Source organism: Xiphophorus maculatus, chromosome 12, assembly GCF_002775205.1.
Source record: "Xiphophorus maculatus strain JP 163 A chromosome 12, X_maculatus-5.0-male, whole genome shotgun sequence".
NCBI lineage: Eukaryota > Metazoa > Chordata > Actinopteri > Cyprinodontiformes > Poeciliidae > Xiphophorus > Xiphophorus maculatus.
In genome coordinates, this window is record NC_036454.1 from 26,582,283 (window position 1) to 26,601,680 (window position 19,398).

The window sequence follows — 19,398 nt, forward strand, 5'->3', positions numbered from 1 at the left end:
AATAGGCCGGAGCGGCGCTTGCTGCGAGGGCCGCCCGAGGCTGCTTGCAGCTTTAATTATTATTATTCTTCCCACCTCTTCGTGTGCCTTTTTGGGGGCTTTATCATATTCAAAAACTCACCAAACTTGGCGGAAGCGACTAGGCGGTTTAAAAATTTTGAATTTTAAGGTTGCCGCAAAAATCGCAAAAAAAATTGCTCAACGGCGGCAACTAGCAATTTTCAACAGACCCATTGCTATTCACTTACTTCATCGTAGAGACTTGAAATTCGGTACAGTTGTAGAGCACACTAAGACGCTCAGAATTTACAAGTAATGTCATAGTGCAAGTATCACAGGAAGTCGGCCATTTTGTATTGAAGGTCCATTTTTTACCTCGAGTTTGACGTTTACAGCCTTCGCATTTGATCGAACTCCTCCTAGGGATTTCGATTGATCGGCTTCAAACTCGGTCAGTCTGATCATAAGGCATGTCTGATTTAAAGTTATCAAATTGGTGAGTTTTGGAGCATGTTGAAGGGGGGTTACCAGGGGTCAAAGTTCACCTACACGCCATGAAACAAAAACCTCTTATATTTCATATACAAAAACACATAGAGGGACCAAACTTTCAGTGATTGATCGACATCGAGTGTCCTAAAATACCCTGCAGTGAAATTTTTTTTTTATGTAGGCCACGCCCCCTGAGAGCAGGAAGTGTAATGTTTTACTGTGAACGGTCGCTATCTTAGCCCTTTGACCTAATCAACATGAAACTGTGTCCAGAGACAGAAGACATGTTGGTGTGTTGTGGATTCCAACCCCGACCGGCTGCGATGAAGCAGGTGGGCGTGGCGGCGTTGCGAACGCCATCGAATTTCGTTTGGCTCTGAATTCCACAGTTTCGGGGTGAGCTGCTCCAAACTCACTAGGATGGATCCTTATCCATCCCCGAACAGGAATCCATAGCGATATTTGGTGGGCGTGGCCTAATTTTTCTATAGCGACCCCTAGAGTATTTTAAATGAACAGCCCCAAGCCATGCTTAAACCTAGAATTACGAAACTTGGTACATATCTGTATCTTTTCAGGACGTACAAAAAAGTCTCTTGGAGCCATGCTCTAAACCCAACAGGAAGTCGGCCATTTTGTATTGAAGGTCCATTCTGGACCTCGAGTTTGACGTTTACAGCCTTCGTATTTGATCGAACTCCTCCTAGGGATTTCGATTGATCGGCTTCAAACTCGGTCAGTCTGATCATAAGGCATGTCTGATTTAAAGTTATCAAATTGGTGACTGTATGAGCTTGCTGAAGGGGGGTTAGCAGGGGTCAAAGTTCACCTACTCGCCATGAAACACGAAACTCTTATATTTCCTATACAAAAACACAGAGAGGGACCAAACTTTCATTGATTGATCGTCATCGGGTGTCCTAAAATACCCTGTGGTGAAATTATTTTTTTAAGTAGGCCACGCCCCCTGAGAACAGGAAGTGTCATGTTTTACTGTGAACGGTCGCTATCTTAGCCCTTTGACCTAATCAACATGAAACTGTGTCCAGAGACAGAAGACATGTTGGTGTGTTGAGTTATTCCAACCCCGACCGGCTGCGATGAAGCAGGTGGGCGTGGCGGCGTTGCGAACGCCGTCGAATTTCGTTTGGCTCTGAATTCCACAATTTCGGGCCCAGCTGCTTCAAACTCACTAGGATGGATCCTTGTACACCCACCGACAGGAATTCATAACAAAATTTGGTTGGGCGTGGCCTAATATTTCTACATTGCCCCATAGAATATTTTAAAAAATCAGCCCCAAGACATGCTTTGACTTAGAATTACGAAACTTGGTACACATGTGTATCTTGTCAGGACGTACAAAAAAGTCTCTTAGAGCCATGCTCTAAACCCAACAGGAAGTCGGCCATTTTAGATTGAAGTTCATTTGACCTCGATTTTGACGTTTACAGCCTTCGTATTTGATCGAACTCCTCCTAGGGATTTCAATTGATCGGCTTCAAACTCGGTCAGTCTGATCATAAGGCATGTCCAATTCAAAGTTATCAATATGGTGACATTTGAACAGGTGGAAGGGGGGTTAGCAAGGCTCAAAGTTCCCCTGTGATCGACTGTGTAATACAAAGGGCTTTGTCATGTGTAGGGCAATGCTGCCCTCTGGTGTCGAATTACTGAAATAATGAAACTATTTCAGTAATTTCAGTAATTCGACACCAGAGGGCAGCATTGCCCTACGGAATGACAGTTCAATGTTGAATTAAATAGGAAAAAATTAAATAATTTGTAATTCTATAACAAAAACTCACAGAGACACCAAAGTTTGAGATATTGATCATCCTGGGGTGTAGAATAATATCCAATGGTCAAATGATGACATCACGTAGGCCACGCCCTCTGACAACAGGAAGTCTTGTATTTTACTGTGAACGGTCGATAGCTTCTGCACCAAACTTTGCACGAGTGACCCTGGTGGGATCCTTGACGACCCTATGTCATCATATTATGACGTCATATAAGCCCCGCCCCCTCAGAACAGGAAGTGCCGTTTTTTTACTTGGAAAGCTCCGTTTATGGCTCTCTTGACCTAATCAAGATGATTCGGATGATAAACTCTGTCAATGCTCGCTGCTGGCTGAACCGTGTGGGCGTGGCCAAACGGCGAATATCAGTCCCTCGCCATATGCATACGTTTGGCTCTTATTCAGGCATAGATCATCCGATTGGCGCCAAACTGGATATGTATGACCTTTGTTCACCTCTAAAGAGCCCGACGGGTTTGAGATGTAATTTGGCTCCACTGCGCCCCCTGAGTTAATACATGGGTTGTGTCTCCTCGACGCATCGACCGATCTGCGCCAGATTTTTCGACAGTCGTCGGGCAGCGCCGCCGAACGCATTCACGCGTGTCGCCCAGTGGACGGGCGGGGAAAATGCGCGACAGCTTCTGCGGCGGCTGGCGGGCGGCGGTGCTGGAAACTGCGGCGGAGCTTCCGCGGTGGGGAGCGGGCTCCGGCTCTGGAAAACGCGCGAGAGCTTCTGCGGTGGCCGGAACCCCCGCGGTGGCCAATAGGCCGGAGCGGCGCTTGCTGCGAGGGCCGCCCGAGGCTGCTCGCAGCTTTAATTTTTATTATTTTTGTTGGAGGGGGGGGGGAATGTTTATTTTTTAATATTGCAAAGTGAAAATAATGGATGCGTAGGTTTTACGTTTTTCTTTAAAAAGCAAAATCTGAACAAATGTGCTTCTAATTTTTAAAAACCGACATCACCCGAGAAAATAAGTTCCACTGGATTTTATCTAGGGGTTTCAGAGTGGGAGGGGCTGGATACAAATGGCAGAAATACATGAAAGAAAAAGTGCAGTTTCACTTTGATTTAATACTTATTGTTGGTCACAAACGTCGAGGTTTGCGGTTGTAATGCGATAAAATATGATGAAAAAAAAAAAAAAAGGAGAATATTTTTGCAAGAGGTCTAGCAAAATATTAGTTTTTCCACAGAAAGCTCCTTAAAGAAGTGCCCACACAGCTGTTTCAGGAAGATTTAAACCTTCCCCACGCACAAACACAAAATTCGTGGTTCTCTCTGTCAAGTTACAATTACAGACGTGACGCTTTTGAGAAATTAGGACCACAGAACTGGGAAAACCTGATTTATTTTGTCAACATCTACTCCTCATGAACCGGAGGTTCAGGGAACATCACCGTGACAACAGGATGTGGGCAGAGAGACCCTTGATAGCTGTGTGGGCAGGAGGAGGAGGGACGAGAGAGGAATGGGGGAGACTCCGACAGAACGAAGCAGAGCAAGTAAGGATTCGATGAGGAGCATGTTGGAGAAAAAAAAAAAAGCACAAAAAAGACACAAGTGCAGTTCTAGCTAAAAACAGCTAGTTTGTAGCTGGATGAGCTTTTTCAAATTGCTCTTAGCTACATTATGTTCTTGTAACTTTACAGGTTTACTGGTTGTGTAAGTGATTGGCGTTTAGCTGGAAACAATGAAATGTTCGGCCAAAACTGAGAGACTGAAGCATAAAGCAAAGCTTGGGGCTATATTTAGCTCCGGCAAGGCTGTGAAGGGACAGACCTCAAGTGTTGGAATCACCGCATTATTAATCAGTTTAGCACATTTCAGATTTCAGATGCTGCATTCTTATCTCCAATAAGAAAACGGAACATCTATATTTAAACTGGCTGTAATCACACAAGGAGAAGAAACACAAATACAAGTTTTCCGTTCAACTGAGACGAACCAGGGAATCAGCTGATGACCAGAATCAGCTGAGTTTCGCCTCGGTCAGAAAACAAAAATCAAGAGAAAGATGTAAAGAAGCGTACTAAATGAAACTGTATAATCGAGACATATCTCCGGTGCATTCAGGCTGTCGGACAGCGAGAGAGAGCAAGACTTTCAGCAGGTAACAGCAAGGCTCAACGTACCACCGCAAAGTTGCCTTTTTATTCTCTTTCATGAAACATGCTGGATGTGCAAATATTCTCAATGGAAACTGAGAATATGGATATATGGATAATATATCCATATTATCCGCAAAAATATGGACATTTTTGCGGTCAAAAATATCCACAACCCTGGCAGATCTACATGGTTCCTACATGTATTTATTTTATTTTTCAAAATCACATTCTTTTCCAGACACAAATGCCTCAACCTTTTTCCTTGAGTTTTTAAACTTTTTGAACATAGAGTACAAAGTTCTTACTTTTAATTGGTTGAATAGTAATCAGGTCTTAATTTCTTTTAGTTCCACAAATCATGGAACAAAACGCTGAACAGCAAAGCTGTTCGCTCTAAACCAAAACTTCAGACTTATAAGGACCGCTAAACAAGGACTATATTATTCTACAATAAATGTAGATTATGTAAAGGATAGCTACATGAACTACATTTGTCAAAAACAAAAAAAAAAACCCAGCAGTTTTAATTCTTTGTTTGGCTTTTCATCCATTTACAATCAGACACTGAATAAAAAACCCTCCAAAGTACAGATCAGTATCATATTAAAATCAAGTTTTAAGGCGGGAATTAAACGTTATTGTTGGAGATCTAACTCAGTGGAAAAAGGAACTGAAGAGCTAAAGAGCTGGTGGAAAAACTCAGCCTTACCTGTCTTTGTGCTGAGGCGGCCAACTGTATCTGGCAGAACTTCACTGCTTGGTCCAGAGCTACATCCTCATCGACCTGGGGCAAACAGGCAGGGTAAGGGCATTAGCACGGAGCAGCAGGATCGCGTTGTGCATCAGAACCCGAAGAATTTCAACAAAGCTTCTGATAATTAGAAAAGAGAAACAAAAACCAGGGTCTGTGGCCTCAGCTACGGCACAATGCTGCAGACCCAATAGCTATACGAACCGACATGTTCCCTGTAACAGGCTGTTTGCACAGGTTCCGAGCCCCCCTCCCTCCCCGAGCATTTTATCTTTTTTTTTTTTCAAACCACTTCATTAGTTGTTTAAGCCAAGTCAAGTTTGCGCATGCGGCAGCTTCTCGATTTCACGTCTGCCTCCTTTCAGACTCTCGCTGTTAAAACTACACACAGCCAACGCAGGCTCCATGTTCCGCTTCTGTTAAAATCTTAGATCAGCTGGACGGTTCTCAAAAAAAAAAAAAAAAAGAGGAATCCATTTTCCTTCCAGGGGATGGGAGCTTCGGGGGAGTTTGCCTCACGTAACAAAGCCCAGACAGCAAAAATGTTCTGGCAGCAATGAGAGCCATTAAGTGGCTCATTTCAATTTATTTCCCCAATCACAGTTATATTTATCGAGGAAGAAACGAGTTCCACGCCAGACAGTCAATGTTTGAAATTCTTTAAATTGCTGTAGTGAAGGGAAATTTCAAAATCACACGCATTAAGGGGACTTATGGAGTGAGTGAACCTCTTATAAGACTGAGTCAGACTAAGAGGAGTTTGGAGAAGCAGCGTGGCTTTTGATGGATGAAGAATCAGCGCAATGTTGTTAAAAGAGACGGAGTTTGATTACACCCAGGAGCTTCCAGCCCCAGCTCTTTACGAGACAGAGCTGCGTGGATGGATGACGTCTAGCTAAACCCCTTTATTGGCAAAAAGTGAGTCACTGACATTTGTCACCTGTCGAGCCGAGACAGTTTGATAGCAGGAAGCGCTGCCTTGTCTGAAACACGTGACACCGTGGTTTTATTTTTTATATCGTCACCTTAAGAGTGAATCAAAACAAAACAACAGTAGCACCGATGTGTAGAATAAAAAAAAAAACAACAACCCTGCAGCATGGTAGGAATTAAAGGCAGCAGACTACAACTTATTCACCGTTTGTAAGGCTGGATATGATAAAGGAGGTGCTTTTAGGAGACATGATTTGGATAAGTTAAGGCAGAGTTTGTTTGTTGAAGGAAATGTTATAGTTGCAGTCTCTTATAGAGTGTATGTATAACAGAAAACCTCTGGTTTCAACTGGACATAATTATAGACGAACGTTCCAGATTTGACAGAAACACGACTTACCCGTAGCAGTACTTTAGAACTCCCATCTTTATTTATTTATTTTTTTGGCATGACTTGCAATAAATAAGAAATAATTAAAAAGTGTTGCTATTTACAATCTTTTCTGCTTTGAGATTGTAGCAAACAAACAAAAAAAAACCCCGCAGACGACGGGAGGTGTGTTCAGAAAATGAAGGAGAATTATTGACATGTCACCAGCAGCATTTTATTGAACAAGCTGCTTCTTTTGCTAACGGTCAAGGACGTTCCCACCATACCGCGTCTTTATCTTATCAAAGTTTATAATGACACACAGATATTTTACAAGCAGAGATTTTGCATTTATGGAATAATTAGTGAACACTTACTGCAGTCTTCATGATATGCATGTTGCTTACACTGTTGTTGTGATGACTAAATATTTGCAGCTAAAACCTCACTTTGCCTTGATATCAGAAACCCGCCCATGTCTGGCACAGACGTGACCTAGTTATTTCTGCTTAAAAATGAAACTTCATGATATGAATACATAAAAAGCTATGCTTATAGACTCAGTTTCCTGCTGAAGGAGTAAGAGCAAAGTGATAGAAATCACAAAGGCTGAATTTAGGTTATAGAGAGAGAAAAAAACACACGTGGGGCTTTGTAGCAGTCCCTGAAAACGCAGATCAGGGAAAGTCCCTCTTCTTTTGTCACTAATTCTGTTAGTAGAGGGGTTTCCCGACAAACTGAAGTCGAGTACAGAGGGTTCGTTTTCAGAACGAATGACTTCGCACAAACAAGAAAATAACAGAGGAGAGTATGTTCATGCATACACAGGAGACATTTTTGAGAGGTTTACCTGTTTTATGAGCATATACGTCTCGGACATGATCTTCTCAATGCGCCCCAGGTCATAGGTCATGATTTTCTGCCCTTGCTGCCAGACTCTGTAGGCATCAAGCAGCAGGGTTTTTCCGGACTCCACATCCTCTATAAGTTTCCTTTTCCTGTTTGGCTTTCGTAGTAAGGCCTGATCGGTCGCACCTGCAGCCACAGTGACTTTTGGTGCGGCTGTCAGCGTCGATGGCGGCTGCTGCTGCTGTCTCGAGCTGATGCTCAGCTCCTCCAGAGACAGCTCCGGCGGCGCCCGGCTGGTTTCAGTCACTTTCTGCTGCGCTTCCGAGCCACTCAGGGAGGCCTCGGTCTCTGCTTGGTTGCCCTGAGAGTCTGTGGTGGTAGAGGGCTTCCTCCAGAGGCAGGTTTCCATCTCCATCGGCTCGTCTGGCCCCGCTTTGCTCCCGTCGTTCCCAGCGGTCTCTGGCTTCCCAGGAAAGCCCTCTTGAGTTTTACTCCCTGTATCTGCTGCCGCAGGCAGCGAGGTCAGCTGAGCCTGTGAGGCTTCCCTGGGTCCAGTGTCAGAGACGCACGCTCCCTCTGTTAGCCCGGGCTTCTTAGGCAGCACATGCTTGCTGTCGTCGGAGCCGGGCCTGCTGGATGCGTCCGTTGTGGTCATCTCCCCCAGGGAGGGCGCGGGCGCTTTGTGCAGCTGCTCAGACTCCTGAAAGAAAGCAGAAGCTGTCAAAACATGAAGTAGGAGCATGCAGGACGTCTGCAACCACAAACTAGCCGTGGCTGTTGGTGCATTTTGCAACTCGTTCCTTCCTTCTTACCCCCGTGAGACTGCTCAGGTTGTCCTCCAGGACTTTTACAGTTAGGAAAAATGCACTCTTGGCCAAAACCTGGCGATCGACATCCCGTAAATATTTCCTTTGTGGGAAAATGAGAAGAGATGTTGTGAAGCCAAAAAACTGAACATCACATTAAACTGGTGTAATCGCACAAGTGGTGTCCTTACTTTCCCTGGTCGGGGTTTTTGTGTAGCATGAAAGAGACTTTTAGCAGTGTGTTGTGATCCTTGAGCTGAGACAGCACCTCCAACAAGAGGACGACAGAGCGGTTCATATGAGATGCAAAACTTCCTGGGCGATCAATCTCATCCACCGGAATACGCCAGATGCCCTGAGGAGGGAGAAAGGGGAGACACGATGCAAAGCAGGATGTTAGGTTTTACTGTTACATCATCATCATTGTTGCTGCAAACATTTCCACTTAAAATTTCTTACTATGGATGTCCTGATCCAATCCCAGGTATGGGCTCATTGCCCTGGATAAGTTTTTTTTTTTAAATAATCAGGAGGATAGGCAAGGCCTATGTCATGTGACCTGGTCTTTATGCTTTGCTCAGATTACATGGTTCAGGTATACCAACATCTTTAGAACAATTGAAACAGCAGTCACTACATTTTATGACTTTGGCATCTGATATTTTGTAAGAAAACAAATAAATTTACCAAGAAAGGAGAAAAAAACTTTTTTTTCTGAAATCCCACCTGCAGTTTAAAAAGGAAAATTATCAACAAATGATATAAAAAAAGAAAGGATACATGCTAATGTTAGCATAGCATTCCAGACTACTGCAACATTATGGGCTTCTGAATGCAGAAAAACAACCAATGCGCCCCTTAGCTCCTGTAAAACTTAACTCCTAAGAATATTGCTTTTATTTAGTTTATTTTCCTGTAAAAATGGTCACAGTGTGCTATAATCCGTGGTGTATTTGCAAATTTGCAGCAAACACTTTTTACAAGGTAGGAAGATTAATGTTCATATACTTCATGAGTAATATTTGATTGTCTGGAATACAGTCAAATATTGCATTATGGAGCGGGTACACGTCTGATCCCCACCATCATGTAGCCTATTGTGTATGAAAAAGAAAGAAAGGTAAACATCTAAAGTTTTGTACACTTAAATCTGCTCCAGTGTAATGGGAAACGCTGTTACTGACAGCAGTATATATTGTGTGGAGTAAATTCAGGCAAAATCTGAGATTTAATTAACAAACACATTAGGAGGGAGACGGTATGAGTTGCTTTCTAAACTAGCAATTTTCAACTTTTGCAAATACTGCCGTCTATGAACCCCAACTAGGTATGCTACTTTCACAAACAAATTAGCCCGACTTGAGCAAGTAGAAGAAAACGTAGTTGCGAAGAGCCAATAGGTGAAAACATCTTTGTCTTTATGGAACACTGTAAGATATTAGACAATTTTCTGATGGCAGCTATATCTTTAAGTACAGGGAACCTTCGCTATAACGCGGTTCACCTTTCACGGCCTCGTGGAGTTTTTTGTGCAGTTTTTTTCCCCACAGTGCATATTCTGCGTCCTGATTGGCTAAACAGTCTCCGCGCTTCTTTTCTACCTGTGTGCCAATAACGTTACGGTAATTTAAATATACGTAATACAGCTTGGCAAATTTTGGACAATATTTTTGCCCAGAAGAAAAAAAGAGCGACAACAACAACTACCGATAATAACTACGTTCTTCTCTCGAAAAAACACACCTGCACCACAGGCTTCAGAAGAAAAAGACACTAGAGAGCGGAGTCAGGCCGCAGTCAGAGGATCAGTGAAATACGCGAGTCACAATTTGTCCTACTGTACTTCGTATTGATGATTAAAATGATTATTTTACTGTAGTTATTTGTAAGAAAGAGTTATATTTGTTAAAAAAAATGCCTAGGCCTGAAAACAAGCTTTTTTTCTTTGGTTTTCAATGTAGAGTATTTAATTATGCTGTATAATAATTGTAAAAAATAAAGGTGACTACTTCACGGATGTCGCCTGTCACGGGTTCTTTTCGGAACGCAGCCCCCGCGAAAAACGAGGGTTCACTGTATTGTGATAACAGTAACAAGTGTGATATACTTTCTTTCCTCTCTCTCTCTCTCACTGTGTTTCCATGACTCTGCAATCATTAGCATGTTGGCCAAAGCCATTTCTGTCTGACATGCGAGCCTGCCGTCAAACTTTGACTAATATGTAAAGTACAAGTTCGTAACTCTGAATATAGTCAACAATACCTGCACTCCAAGCAGGCTTTTGCAATATGAATATTCCGCATACTGATGCAATGTTGATACATTCACGATACATTGTGACACCCAAACTAAAACTACTTCAATCAAAACACATCTGCTCTTCGACGTCGGGTGTAACATAATGTCCTGTCCCTTTTCTTGAATCTTAGTATCTTGGTTATCGATCAATACATGTTGTGGGCATCAAAGGCAGTGCTAGTCAATCAAACTGGCTAAATTATACTATTGGCAAGCAGCACACTCAACAAACTGCATCTAAAATATAATGAACCAGATATGACAGGTTGCTTAAAGCAATGAATGTCTTTGGTGATTCAGGAAAAATGATCTGTTTTTAAAACCAGGAAATGTTGAGGCTGACCTACAGAAATGTTGCTACCATCAAGAAAACAAAGAGTGACTGTTGTCTAAAATGTCACGAGAGCTTCAAAAATCACAATGTAGACCATGTAATACCGGATAGTTTGCAATGTGATGTTTTACTGAATATGCAGTGTCTAGTATTTTAAGATGTTTAGCAATGGGGACATTGCTAAACATCTTTGATTGATATCAGGGACAAAAAAAAAAAAACAACCCCGATTGGGACATCCTCATTCCTTATCACCATGAATGTGGGCGTTAATGATTATATCAAGTCAATGCTGATTATAAAATAAACCAGTTATGTAAATACTTAAAAAACAGTCACGTTTCTTAATCTGAGCCTGGTTTTGCATGCCCCCTCTTTGCCTTCAACACAAATGGAGTTTCTGACACATGGAAACAATTAGCAACAAGACAGAGAAAAAAAAAAAAAGTAGTGCTGAAAGGAGGGAGAACTAGTGCAAGTGAAGTTCACGCCATTCAAAGAAGCCCTAATGAGGAGACAGAAAGGCCTCCGGAGACACTGTGGACGATCTGGTCCCTGCACCAGGTGGAAAGAGAGGAATTGGGAGAAACTTTCTCTCTAGGTACACATGATAGGCAGCCTCATTAGTGTCCGGTTCTGTCCAACACTTGTAACAAACCAGCAGACAAGCTGCCAAGAACTGATGAGGGATTTTTCTTTTTGATGGAAGCGTCCCTTTAGCAGAGAGCACATGTCCTCTCAGCAGGTAAACCCGAGGCGGGCCGAGGTCCTCTGAAGTTACCGACTCCAGTGCAGATGGTGCTTGGGCGGAGGAACGAGCTACAGTCAGAAAAAGCACGTGTCCCAGAGCTCAGGCCGCATACTCAGAGAAATGTGTGTGAAACAAAAAAGAAAAAAGAGAAAAAAGAGAGAGATGACAGTATAAGGATGGGGCTAAACAAATGAGATGGCGCCATCCGCTCCTGCTGGAGGCAAGAGGGAGCTGGGCGCCCCTAACAGACAACTCCAGATTGTCAGATGACATTTTCAAAGCCAGTGGAGAGGAACGCAACAAAGACAAATCCTTGGGACGGACTCACAGCCTTCGAAGCAAGAAAGCGTCAGATCGGGTTATCTGAACAAAACACAGAAAGTCATCTGAGGGGGGGAAAAAAAAAAAAGTAACTAAACTTTTATTTTTCATTTGCGCTTTGAAAAATTTAAAGTGAATTCTCAATGATAAACTGTTGCTCTCTCTCAAAAAGCTATGTTATGATATGGTCTGAGATCCTTTTTTTTGACAGATGTCTACAAAACCACTCCTAAGGAGAATATGGGACTAAAGCCCGTCTGATTAGAAGATTTGTTATTGTTACATGATGGAATCAAGCAGAGCTTTAGGAAGGGTTTTTACCCTTTCAATGTACAGATTATGAAAAGCCTCTAACAAGAGAGGAACAAGCTCGGTGGGTGGTGGTGGGGGTTCAGGGAGCACTTAAAAAGACATGTCTAATGCGGAAGAGTTGCTCTTCATCAGAGAACCATCCAATGACAACAAATCTCTTTAGGGAAAGCAGAGCCGTGGCTTTACCCAGATTATTCTGCAACCCACCAGCTAAAGCAGATTTGTAAGACTTTTACTGCAATAATTTTAAGCATCTCTTCCCCCCCCCTCCTCTCTCCACTTGTTTTTAGTCAGGGACGGAAAAAAAAAATCTCGGCTGCTTGATAAACGGTGACAGCTTTGGCACGGATATAACAACGCATCACGAATCCATCAGACTGGGATCAAGACGCGAAGCGAACAAGAGGAAACACTGTCAGGTTCTTTGCAAGAAAGAAATCTGGTAGTTTTTTTTAAAAAGATCATAAAGTCAAACATTTAAACGCGAACGTGCTATGATGTTAGCCAACGAGAAAACATCAAATCGATTTTCAGTTAGGGAATTGTCAATTTGTAAAAGCTGCACACTTTGGTGTGGAACTTGTTACTGATGAATGAAGTAATTTTTCACTTTCACTGGCAGTAAGATGTAAGGAGCTTAGTAAAAAAGAAAAGTATTTCCCGCAACATGTCAAGACACGCTGACTCCATGTTAATAGAGAGCAAGACTAAGTGGATAGCAAGTAGGCTAATGCAGCTAATTGCTCACTTTTAGTCTTTCGATCTGTAAAGAGTCATGTTGAATTTAGAAATCTGATAAGAATCTACATCCGTACTAGAGCCGAATAAGATAATAAATCTCAATTGTTATTGCAATGACAGTGTGTGCAAATAAACCCAAAGAGATTTTTGGCAGTACATTATCTTTGAAGTTATCACAAGTTTACACTTCACAGCAATAATATAGTTGGGCGGTTGAATGAAGTTCAGCTGCTCCTAATTGTGTAAAGGGCATTAATTATAATTAGCATCATAACTGCAATTTTATTAATATAATTCTGATATCACGCATCTCTACTCTCTAGTCAATAGCCACAGAGGTTGATGTTTTACTAATGCAAGCCACTCTGTCAGCGCTAACTGTGCTAACAGCTAAGATGCTAGAGATGGTTTTTTTAAAATATGCTTTCTCACACGGGGTGTGATGTTGCATCTGCTGTGAATTTGAATAAATTAATGATTGTTTGTGGAAGAAAGGGAATGAAAAAAACACCCAACAACACTGTTTTTAGATGTTCTTATAAAGAAAACTGTTTAGACTCCAATCTCTATCAGCAGGTCAAACCTCCACAAAAACTGAGAAATGAAAAACTGGCAGCAAAACTCTGACACATCTTTTACGTTTATGTATCTGGCAAAAATAATTCATCACAAACACTTCAACTAAATGCAACCATCACATATATATATTTTTTTCCCTTGAAGATGAACAACATAAAAGTTATACTTCGTCATTTGCAAGCCTTAAACCACCAAACATCTGGAGCCACATCCAGAACCCAACTGACCCAATCTACTTGTTCTGATCGTGTTTTAACACGCCGCTGATGACAGGAGAAGCCCAAAGACGAGCAGAGAGAAAGTTGCACAAACTGTTCAGTACATTCGCCTTGGAGCAGAACAGTCACCTACATGGCAGCCAACAACTGCAGCTCAGTCAGTCACGAGAATTTCACAAAAGCTGTTTAGAGTTGCAACTTTAAAGCACAGCAAGATTCCCAGTTCCTCCAGATAGAAAAAACAACAACAAACAAACCTGTTCTTCAGCAGCTCTGCATGCTTAGAAACAGGAATTATATTGCGCAAGTCACAAGAAAAAGCAACTCACCATCACCAAAGAAAGCGCTTGTGCTAGTACTCTTTTGGAGAGTTTCCTACTAGCACCAGCAGCCCTGGCAGCGCCTCCACGCTGAGAAAAAAAACAAAACAAAACAAAACAACAAAAAAAAACCCAAGAGGCTCAAGCTCTAAGAGCAAGTGGCGGGTTGCGTTCGGGTGCTGGGGTGGCGGGAGCCGCCGAGGAGGAGGAGAAGAAAAGGAGGGAAGCACAGCTGCACATGGCAGAAGAGGAAGAGAAAAAGAGAATGGCAGCTGCCTTGGCAAGACGAGAAACAGCAGCGGAGTCAGGGGCAATGAGCTCGGGATGCCGCTGACAGACGAGCTGACTCGATCCTCTCCTGATTTCAAACCCTGCCATCTCAAAACAAAAACGCCCACGCACTTTAGCTGCGCTCTACCCTGACCCCAGCTTGCTGGAGTTCTCTCCTCCTCCTCCCCCTCCCCTTCCATTTCTTTCTCTCCCACTATATAGAGCAGAAGGGCCAATCACTGTGGGCTTTGCCAGCCAATCGGAGCCTGGAGGAGAAAAGCCCTCCCATTAGTGTACACCCACATCATGGGCACACACACACACACACACACACACACGTACACGCCAACAGGGGAGTGACAGAAAGAGAGAGTAATGAGGAGAAAGAACGAAAGAGAGGAGTGGAGGGGAAAAAACAAACTAGGGGTGGGGTTGAGAGCGTGATCAACCTGTAGACTGAGCAACAGGAAAAGAACATGAGCAGACCTAAAGGAAAATATATTCTGAGCTGCTTAATCAGTACAACAAGAGGAAAAAACAAACATTACAATCAAAATGTTCTGAAAATTAAACCCTCCATTTAGCGGCAGTAGCTGGGCAGGACAGCAGCCCTCACCTTTTCCTCTTAACTGTGTTCGTGCCTCTCCAGCTGGCCAACACACACACGCCTACGCACACACACGGGGTAAACACACCTTGTTTTTCCTGCTTCCTGTTGTGTCAGTGAAAGAACAAGTCTCCACCAGCTAAACGGAGTAAAACGGCGGCAAAGGAATGCATGCCGGCAGCCAGGAAAAACCCTCTAACATGCAAATCCAAATATCAACTTCCACAACATAGACTCACTGAACCATTACTCTTCTCTTTAAAAAAAAATCAAACCAAAACAATGTTCTCCTTAGTAAGGCTCCTCCTACAGAACATTGCACAGCTGAACACACACACAAATGTTTGAGTCACACGTCAAACCGCAGCGAGTAATGCAAGAGTAACTGTTCCCCCTCCTGAGGAGTGGGTTCAGCTAATGTAACAAGACTCGGGGGGGCCTTGCTAGACACAGGTAAATTGTCTAAAAAGGCTCATTCTGATCAAAGAAAAAGAAAGAAAAAAAAACGGACATCCATTTTCTCAGCATGAACACCGGTGGGAGGAAGAATATATAAGAAGCAAGATGCAAGTATGTGCGTGGTGTGCGGGAAGGAAGCACGAGGTAGAAGTGAAAGAACACGGACGACTCCAATACAGTCGTAAACGGCTTGAGAGTCACGCATCATATCCAGTAAGCCTCATCCCTTTCTGGGAATAACTATAATACAAAAAGAGTCTCGGGATTACATTATAAAAATAGTATCTTTGATGCTTTTTTTTTTTTTTAATCTGTAAATAAACTCAGCACTACAAGTGAATAGAGTAACTGTAGGTTTTAGCAAGTCAAATTTAAGACTTTTAAAGACCTTTGTAATGCCACCTTGAATGAAATTTAAGACAGAAAAAACTATAAAATACAGAGGGTGGTTTGGAGGTTTTGCTGTATTACAATCAAGATTGGCAAAAACTGAAATGTTTGGGGTTTGTTTGTGGCTGCAGGCAGCGGAAAATTTCTAATTACTCATAATAGAAGCAAAAACAGCTAGCTAGCAAGGGTGTATCTGCAGCTCTGACTCTGCGGGTCAGAGCTACAGAGTTCTTCTCCAGCTCTGACCCGGCCCACATCAAATCCACAGTCTGTGACTTGAGCTCAATCGGCTCAAGTCACAGACTGTAATCAAGATGTCAAGATAACTTTTGCCTGACACAAAGTCTGGCCAGAAAGTAAACAAACAAAAAAAAACATATGAGGCTAAATATTCATGCCACAACAAAATTTAATACCCGATTGATTTAAGTCCACCTTCATTTGTGGGAAAAAAGAAGAAGAAAAAAAAGAATTTAAGACATTTTCGGGTCTTAATTTCTGAATGATGAATTTAAGACTTTTAAGGATGTGGAAACCCTCTATACAATCTTGTCAAAATTCCCCATTTTCTTTTTTTAAGAAAATAAAAGAAAGTAATATTATTTCAAAACCTGTTGCACATTTTATGCGTCATTTACTCTGCACAATTCAACTCCCAAAACAAACATTTGTTAAGGGTGAAAGGCAAAATAAATAATAATAATAAAAAAACCTGCTCGTGTAAATGTACAGAAATAGAAACCAAAGGCTTCAGATATCACAATATTGACATTACCACACCTTTATATGAGGCAGCATTACGTTTTTTAGTCAAGCATATGTTTGACTAGCACCCACATGTTTATTGGCTAGATAAACCTGGGCTAGTTCTAGAAATCCTTTATAAATAATGCAACACAGCCACGTTTGGCTCATTTTGTTACAGCAGTATGTAGGTTACTTTATGGAGGCCCCAGTAAGTGTAACTCAGCCAAACCATGAGGCCAATGTGGGGCACCGTAACCTACATTTGGGGATGTAGAAGTAAAGCTACGGTGAGGAATTTTGAGAGTAATCTATAGGCAGAGTAAATCCCGTGAAAATAAGAAATAGATTGTTTTTGTTACCATTCAAGAGCTTCTGATGTTCAAAAGTGACCTGTTAGTGGATTGAGGCTTCGTTCTCACTGTGACACCATATCAGTATCGTAGCCCAAAGGGGACAAACAAACCACATCAAAGAGAGTCTTTTGCATTTTTGCAGCCACAGTATTTTGAGTCTGATGACACAATGTGTGATGGTATTTCACACAATGCAGCTTTCACCCTCTTGTGAGGAGTTCTAAGAGTCTCTTTAGCCGGGTTACGGCAAGATCCTACTCATCAAAATGACCTATATCATGGTTTTTCTATTTGTTTTAAGAAATACAAATACAAAAAGTGATTCCACACTTTGTAGAATCACCTTTATTGGTCGTCTAGTTTGGATTTCTTATTTCCAAAACAGTGTTTTGTTTTTTTCTTTTTTGGGAAGTCGTTCATGCTACTGAATGATCTGACCGCAATCAGATCCATGTGAATGGATTATGACCCCAAGGCGACCCATATGCGTAGAAGAAGAATGTAGATGTCACATAGACTGGCCACATACGGGAGTAATAATGGACGGAGCCGTCTATGGATCGATTTTAAAGTTATTCAGCAACGGGAGCCGACAGTATTGTCTCAAGATCATGAGAAGAGAGAAGCTAATAAAGCAATACAAATAATAGCAATGTCCTTTGTTGGAGAATTGACTGAAACTTCTGTAGAAACGTCTGTTTGGATGTGCAGTCACAGTCGGGAGTGGTGGGATTGTGACGTGATGCGCTTTGCTGACAGAATTTTTTCATAAGTTTATAATTAAAATTGTCAGCCTTTGTTGACGTCCTAACTTATCGCGTCTGGCTTCTGCTGGCACAGAATTATGATGCATGTCTCACGTCGATGACATAAGATGCAACATGACTGATCGGACTGCCGGCGCTTTGAAAACTATCAAATACATATCCAACTTACTACTACATAAGGAAGCGGCGCAGATCAGATTTTTTTTCTTTGGGTGAAGAGATCAGCCCTAAAATAGTTGGACACGGGTTGCATAAAAAAAAAGGAAAGAAAGAAGAAAAAATAAATCTGATTTGGGATTTTGTTCACACATTTGATTTAGTTTCAGTCAATCTTCTAACTTTTAAAATGTATTTTTACTTTAGTTGTCAATTCCAGTACACTACATTTCCTGCCACTTAAAAAAACCCAAAAATCATAGAAGACTTTATGTTGCTTAAATCTCAAGGAAATATTTATCCCAGAATGGAAAATAATTTAGAACTTCTAGTGCCATTTTACACGACTACAGTTATATTTGATTATAATCCGATCTAATTGATTGATCTGACTAGTAAAATCATTAGCTAATTTTATTTGTCAACAGAAATAACAAGTATTATTTTCAATAGGTATTTGCCATTATGATTTACTTTGTTTGGTTTTAGTCCTGTTTTCATGTGTAGAAACAACAGGAAATTAATTTTACAGAAACTCTGATTCTGTAATATCTACTAGATATTAGAACAAAGGAAAATGTGTGTGTTGGATCCCAGTTAAATGTTAATATGGCTGGGACAGTGGGTTTGGTTCAAAGAGGACGGTAAAGCTCAAACAGTTGGTGAGCCACGGTGGCAGGTTTGCATCCAGAAGGGGCTCCGTGAGAACCCAGTGGGAGCCAGAGCATGGCAGAGTTCTCCTCCAGCTCAGACCCGGCCCACATCAAATCCACAGTCTGTTACCAGGAGCTTTCCACGAAATCAACACTTCGCTCAACAGCCCAAAGATTCAACTACGTCAAACCGAATGTTCGCTACCGAAGAGAGTGACTGAATGAGGTCTTTAGGCTCTGATGGTTAACACAAGGAACAGATGAAAAATGCATGTCAAGTGTCAATGTCAAGAGAAAAACGTACATATACTGACATGCAGAACAATGATTTAATAATTTAAACTGCAGCTCTAGTGACTCGACATTGCTTTTGTTATTCTGAGAGGCAGATATTTCAACAATCTCCTATTGTGTTACAACAAATAAAGAAGTGTCTGTTTCCACTAATCCTTTGGGAGGGGGGGATTACCTCAGGGGGATCATATGTGAGGGGAAAATACAACTCTAGTAGGTTGCATGGTTGAATTCAACTCTAACAAGAAAAAGAAGAGGTCAGGTTCCGGTGTGAAGATATATTAGAGTTCTGCAGACTTTCAAGCAATACATTTTCCATCATTCAATTAAACTCAACATTTATTTATTTGGAAGGGAAATTAAATGTCGCAACTCATATCAAAGAGGCATCGTGGATGATGGTGCTGTGGGCAGGAGGGATCTCCAGTGGCAGTCAGTTATGCAACAAATCTGAAAAAGAAACCTCTGACTAAAGACTGTTGATCTTATAACAGCCATGGCATGCCAACAACAAATTTATAGAGACAATATGTCACAGCAAAATGTCCTGGATGACATCGTCAGCTGTTGGTAAACTCTGCTAATCCACCTCAACTTCTTGTGCCGCCCCTCCTTAAAGAGATGTTGCGTTACGATTGATGGACAAGAGGGTTTGAAGTTCCTCCTCCTCTCTCTGCTCTTTGCTTCTGCTCTGGATCCATGAAGCCTCCTCA

The 19,398-nt window shown here is 41.9% G+C and overlaps 1 protein-coding gene across 4 annotated transcripts in view; it reads right to left on the bottom strand.

The window, feature by feature from the left end:
* cabin1 (calcineurin binding protein 1) overlaps nt 1-19,398 on the bottom strand; it is a 66,981-nt gene that overhangs the window by 20,319 nt on the left and 27,264 nt on the right. For all 4 annotated transcript variants that reach the window (XM_023344000.1, XM_023344002.1, XM_023344001.1 and 1 more), the window contains 4 exons: nt 8,307-8,470; nt 8,122-8,218; nt 7,311-8,009; nt 5,116-5,190 (listed from right to left, as the gene is read on the bottom strand). In XM_023344000.1, coding sequence (XP_023199768.1) covers nt 5,116-5,190; nt 7,311-8,009; nt 8,122-8,218; nt 8,307-8,470 — 1,035 coding nt within the window. The remainder of the gene's footprint in view (nt 1-5,115; nt 5,191-7,310; nt 8,010-8,121; nt 8,219-8,306; nt 8,471-19,398) is intronic.